The sequence below is a fragment of the Hyposmocoma kahamanoa genome, unplaced genomic scaffold, assembly GCF_003589595.1.
Source record: "Hyposmocoma kahamanoa isolate Upper Pololo Valley unplaced genomic scaffold, ASM358959v1 63, whole genome shotgun sequence".
Lineage (NCBI taxonomy): Eukaryota > Metazoa > Arthropoda > Insecta > Lepidoptera > Cosmopterigidae > Hyposmocoma > Hyposmocoma kahamanoa.
Window position 1 is genome coordinate 7,669,934 of NW_020653851.1, and position 6,751 is coordinate 7,676,684.

General features: G+C 37.5%; 1 protein-coding gene across 2 annotated transcripts; it reads right to left on the reverse strand.

Moving 5' to 3' along the window:
- Positions 1-1,271: 1,271 nt before the first annotated feature.
- On the reverse strand, positions 1,272-5,110 carry LOC113230254 (FUN14 domain-containing protein 1). Of its 2 annotated transcripts, XM_026464098.1 has the most exons (4): positions 4,953-5,110; positions 2,247-2,442; positions 1,821-1,929; positions 1,551-1,675 (listed from the first exon to the last, which is right to left on the reverse strand). In XM_026464098.1, the coding sequence occupies exons 1-3, from the start codon at positions 5,093-5,095 to the stop codon at positions 1,849-1,851; spliced, it is 420 nt and encodes a 139-aa protein (XP_026319883.1). In that variant the 5' UTR covers positions 5,096-5,110; the 3' UTR covers positions 1,551-1,675; positions 1,821-1,848. The 2 variants fall into 2 exon arrangements, with proteins under 2 accessions (XP_026319882.1, XP_026319883.1); XM_026464097.1 differs by lacking the exon at positions 1,821-1,929 and having other exon boundaries at positions 1,272-1,675.
- Positions 5,111-6,751: the final 1,641 nt, after the last annotated feature.

Here is a 6,751-nt window from a genome sequence, read left to right on the forward strand (position 1 = left end):
GAACTCTGAGCGGCCTTCGGGATCGCAGACCCACTTCACGTAAACGATTTCGGATTGTTTGATCGCTTATTAGCAAGCCTGAGGAGCTGTGGAGCCTCGTAACCAACATCATGGCGGTCATGGTACGATTCCGTCGAGCAGTATTTTGGATATACCGGTCCTGTCTGCGAGTCGTGATGCGAGATCGTCCTCCATGTCGCTCGGCGACGCTGCCCGTCATGCGATAGCGCGTCCAGAGGCGACTTATGACGCTCTGTGTAGTGTTAAGAGTGAAAGCCACAGCACGTTGCCTGGAACCAGCTTCCAACATTCCGACGGCTCGCATCATCACTTCTCGGGTTAAATGATGTCGTCTCTCCATAATAATGTAAATTGTTTCGGTTCCGATGCAGATATTGTAATGATTTTGTCAAAACGCTATAACTCATTTTTATACAAAACCACATTGACAATCGATTTTCTTCTTATTATCGAATTTTAAACAATATTCCTTATTTAAATGTTAAAACTCACTAAAAAGTATCAATAGCGATACAAAAAAGTTAATATAATTAACCCTAATTGCAGCAATACTCTTAAACGTACTTGATCCCTAGACACTTTTGATGTGTGTATCTTCAAATACAACGTGTACCTACAATAATGACACGCGTAAGTAGATTTTTTTGCAAATATGGTATCAAGGCTAAGAATTAGATAGATTACAAAGAAATCAAACTGAAACAAAACAATAACGAGCGTATCAAGTATACTTACAACAACTAGAAATTTTAATATAGCCAAAGAAGGATGTAATTGCTTTTTTACTTCTCCACCGCGAGAAATTTGCATTTGGCATAACAAAGAAACAGCACAGATATTAAAATATTGCCGAATTTGCGATATTTTTCACTGTTAACATTTTTCTATTATGTATTAAATCAAGTGACCACAACAAAGCAAATCGTCAATGTGAAAGTGCAATCATTCACTAATCAATCAATCAAGATGATGCGCGCTGTAAACCGGCCGCGACATGTTTACGATAGTGGGTCAGATATCCGGTCTAGGTGCTCGCCGGTATCCAGCCAAGTTACTATCCGTTTCATCTCTACTTTATGTCCATTAATTTGCAATTTTATGGTTTAAATTACAAATTGTATGAAGATAATGAACGTATGTTTAGATGCACTCCTTTCAAAATAGCAGTTTATGAGTATATCTGTAAATAAAAGGCATTCATAATTTATTCAAGATTAATTATATTTTTAATACTTCACAGAAGACTGATCAAGCCTGCCATACAATAAGTAACTACTACTCTTCTAGTTATACATGTATTTTCCAGCAATTTTTTTTCAATATTCATAATAATTAAGAAATAATATAAACCTAACATTTTAAAAGAACTATGATGTGAATACTATACATAAAAGTACAAACAAAAAATTAATCCTAAGCCTATTCATTTATACAAAGGAAATATTAGAGGCAATGTTTGAGAGAAGGTAGCTTATTTTCCACAGAGAAGACCAATTGCCATTCCTGCAAAGAATGAGGCCAAGAATACATGAGTTTCAGTAGCGTGGTAACTTTCATCCCCAGTGATGTTGTAATACCAGCTCTTAGCTTTAGCTTCTTTTTTCTTGAGTAAATCTTCGGCTTTATCTAATTTACGGTCCACAAATCGCTCTACCTGTAATAAAAAGAAATTACATTGTTATAGATATTATAGTTCCTGAATCATGGAGTGATATGTAAAAATATCTTTATTAGTCATACTTTCTAACTTGACCGGTTTAAAAATAACAAATTTAAACAATTAATATATTATAACTCACAGAAAATCAACTAGAGAACTTTTGTAACTCATGAAGATGCAATCCCAAAAAAGAATCCTCCTGTAAAACCTGCTGAGTAATAGGAATTATCTTTGACAAACAATATTACCTGTAACAAAATAAATTAATGATGAAGTCTCCGTCAAAGAATACCCATAATGGTTAACAGATTCAACATGATTGTGATGAATAGCCAAGAAGTGAAAGACAACATTTTTTTACACCGGTCAAGTAAAAAAGTATAACAACTGCATAATGCAGCACATATTGACAACATTTTGTTTACATTATACAGCAATAAAGATAATGATGAAGAATAAAGTCCCCATGCACATGCAACATAGATACTGCCATTGCTCACAAGCACACATGACATTATTATATTATGCTGCTGTAAATCACAAGAATATCAAATACTGCAATTACTTTTTCAAACCAATCTGCAGATTTGCCAGTAGTCTCTTTCTCAATTTTGTCACTGATTTTATCAACCCTCTTATTGATTTTATCCCAGTTGATGTCAATATAGCCCTTCTGGCTAGCAATGTGCAACAGTATAACTCCGCCACCTAGACCAACAGCTGCAACTTTGCCAATCTTCATTGTTATAAAACCCGTTATCCTGAAAGAGAAAAGGATGTTATCATTAAATGTACACGTTCATTTTAATTTGATCAAATTCGAACATTTTCGAATAAGATTCGAAAATGTATCAAGTGTTTGGTTTCCTTTTTTCCTTTTTTGGGTATCTATAAATAGTAATAATACAGAATGACAACGTAAAATTGTATATATTAAAAATTCTTAAAACAGTATAAACAATTTCATAACCCTTTCAGCACGAGAAAATTATTTTTTGTGATTGGATTTGATGTCGCATTTTTTTAAAGCATTTAAACGGTTTGTAAAAAGAAAAAAAATCTCCTCTCCCAAAACCCTTGCAAAAACCCCCCGCACGATCATGGCATCCCGTCATGAACCTTACCAAAGCGTTAGCGGTTTTTTTTTGTGACTTTAATTCAAAATTTTTATTAAATTTTGAATTAAAGGCGACTCATAAAGCAACAAAATCAACTATATTAATAAAACTAGAAGTTTATCACATGTTTCACATTGAATATAACAAAATATGATTTTATTATTAATTAACGCAAAATACTAACTAACCGAGATCTTTTTCGTCGATTCGTCGTCAAAATACTCACGAAAATAATCAAAGGGTGGGCAGCAAGTTCCAGTCGTAGGGCGAAATGGGTACCTACCACAATTGATCCCTATCATCATATGACATTTGCCTCCACTTCCTTGATCTATGTGGTGATGGTGCGTCAGCCGAACGACTTCGCCTTTCTGATCGTGACCGTTTCCGAACAGAAGTATGGCTTTAAATAGATGACGATCGACCTCGACTTTGGTGAGCATCACAGGTACTTGAACAGGTACTGTTAGAAGATCGACCAAGGCTGGATAGAAGTGACTGTGGAGAATTCGGAACTCTCTGAAAAACGACTGATCTGGGCTGGGTTCTCCGCCAGTGAGACGCCTTCGCGTCTCTGTTGGACCCGGACTTGGGTATGGACTCACTGGGGTTTGTGGTTAGCTAGTATATAGAGGATAAGCTAGATCCCTAGAATCTAGAGGCCCTCCAGCCTCTTAGGTTATTATGAACTGGAGAGACGTCGTTTTTCGGCATCGGGAGGTGAGCGTGCCTTACAGCTCTGCCACCAATTAGGAGATTTGGTAGTGAACTCGACGGCTTAGCGCAGGCAACTGTTACTTGTGCATTGCGCAATGGGAAGTGAACGTGCCTACAGCTCCATTACCTATCGGGAAAATAGGGAGGGAATATCTGGAAAATGTTGTATGTGCACCCGGGGTGTCTCGCTCGAGGCACTAGCCTCTCGAAGAACCGGATGAAGTCAAGTGACAGAGGTCTGTGACAACCCTGTACATGCTGATCTGGGGTCAGAACCTGAACTTATAAGGTTCCTTTCCATTCCACAGGTTATAGTGCCCTTCTTGTATACCCTCAGGGTCAGTAGGGAGGGTCACTATAATCAAAACTAACGTAGAAAAATATGGGGCTGGTCTGGGCTGGTGAGAGTATCTGCTGATCGACTTTCTGGATACAAATACGACTTTATTAGATATACGGCTGCAAATAGTCAACGTCCTACCACAACTGCGATGATTACCACGACGAATAGATGGAGACAATATGAGAGCATTAAATCCAGGTTTAGGTTCGATTTCTTCTGAGCTGATAAAGGAACTAGAACGTGACAATGAAGAATCACTATCACTTTCTATCTCCTGTTCTCAATGTTCAAGGTCAGATTCACCTAACTCTGATTTGTCAATGTTTCTGATGATTTGTGTAACCAAATCATGTTAATGTCCCTAAAAACAAAAAGAAAATTAAGTAAAACTAAAACTAATCTAGTCATTTCCATCCTGACAAGCATGATCGTGTTATATGACTTTATGACTGAATACAAACCACAATTTCTAACAATTCACTGTTTAATTATTTTTTATATAGCATATACATACTAAGAAAATACACCATTAGGTCAGAAAATACGAAATGATGAAATTTAAAAAAAAACTTGCTTTTCGACCTCCCATCCGTCTCGTACACGCTCACACTTGTCGCTCCCGGCACAGGTGTGTAACCCTAGAACACGGCGGCACTGCTTTAACAGCTAATATTAATCAAACGCACAAACGATCGGTGTTGATCCGAAGCGGTAAACTTGATTACTTTTATCCCCAAATTTTTTTCAAAGTTGAATGCACGATCGTACCATTCTGTGCTGTAAGGGTTAAATATATAGAATATTAGTCATTAAGATACGTAATGCAATCAGAATTGAATTGCCTACCTCAGTATAGTCGTCATCATCTTTAAATATATACAAAGAAAAATGTGTTCATCGCATTCAAAATCAGAGTGAGACGAGAACAAGTAAACACATAAATGGGTAACTCAAGGACGCAATTTCCATTGTCTCTACCTACTTTCAAATGGCGAAGAAATTTATTTTAACAGCTATCCACGTTCTGTATTTGTCCAAGTTGAATAAGCGTTTATTGTGATGCAACTAAAATAAAAGCAATGCAACTACATACCACCCTGACGCAGTTCCTAAAATTAGCTGTTTTGTCGCAGAAGTCTTCCCAATATCAGCAACGGCCTTTTCGATAAAATTTTTAGCATCGTCCACAATTTTTTTCGCATCTTCAGAAGCGTCTTCCGGTTTTGGTTTAGCCATTGTGAGATTTATATATGAAACTGCGCCGAATACAAATTGCAATTCTGTAGCAAAAAATCGAAGATAGATACGACGCGAAGTTCGTTAGGTACACGTTCGTTCGTTGATTATTGACATTGACAGATCTGGGAAAATGACATTGTGTCGTTCGTTCATATTTTTTAAATTCTTTCCGTCATGAAAAAGATTTAAAATCACCCTGCCAAGTCTTTAAGACTAGTGTTGGGTCAAGGAAGAATGTTTATTTTGAAAAAAATCATATTTTTCAGAAAAATAATTTCTTTTGGCACTTGTCGAAAGTTGAAGTTACAGAACGAAAGCGATGGGCCAACAAGAGGTGGTGGTGGTGTCGTTGTTAGAAGTTTATTCACTGTTGTGAAAATCATTACAAATCTCGTTTTTCTTGTGGCCTTTATTTTAAAAAGACGCGGGAAACTTCCGAAACTGGCGAGTATATTTTTCCTGGTTTTAGTGGTTTTTATTGTTTTGTAGAGTTCTGTTTGTATTTATTATAATATATAATCTTTAATTCAGCACCTGTGTAAATATTTGTAGTGTATGTATTTTCCGCTTGGGGTAAGTTTTTCATTTTTTAACATGGGCAACGAGCCCCCCGATGACCCTGGACCCTGGACGAACAGTGCCTTCAGTGGGCCTTTTTTTTATGTTTTATTGCGACTCGGCAAAATGACTGCACCGCACCTGATGGAAAGTGCGAATACAGTCCAGAGATGAGAATAACGGATGGAAAACACAAATATCTTCACTCCGTCACTATCATTTTGCCGGTCTGGCCCAATGCTTCTTCACACTACGTTTGAAGGACCCGATGTTATAGAGGGGAGGGAATACATGCGCCGGGAGTTGGTTCCACAATTTGATGGTTCGGCATAAAAACGAATTGCCAAACTTTTTAGTGCGGGACGGTATTGAACTGACCGTCCAACTGTGGCAACGCAGTCCGGCACGGATGGTCCGCTGATGGAAAGGAGAGGAAGGGATAAGGTTAAATAACTCTTCAGAGCACTCACCGTGGTACAGGCGCTAGAATACGCTAAGAGACGCTATATCTCTGCAAAGCTAAATATAGAAATATCTTCGCTTGAAGCGAGTGCAGTAGATACGGAAGATGGTGCCCGCAGTGAGACGCATTGAAACGTTCCGTAGATATTCTGAGAAAAAATGGAAAGGTAGTAAGGGTAACTTCGTCGAAAGCTCTCATGATGATATTACAGAATATAATGCAAATATTAAGTATACGAATTTATTTCATCTCTATCTCAGGATAAATTAACAAACGTCACTGGTTCTAACAAACCTTCTACTCAAATTCCTCCCACTCAACCTCGGTATCTGAATATAAGAAAATATGAGCGCACTGACATTAGTCCTTATGTGATTCACGTAGTGAGACAGTCTGCTCCCGAAGAACGTGCTTCTTTACATCCAGTGCAATTTGGGAACATTCTTAAAAAAATTACAGTGAAAAATATAGTGAATGGAAATTTAAAACGTATTGGACGAAACAGACTGGCTCTAGCTCTCGTTTCGATGATGCTAACAATTTTATTGATAATCCTTGTCTAGATACTTACAAATTAAAAGCTTTCATTCCAACATTTAGTGTAATAAGAATGGGCATTGTACGAGGGGTCC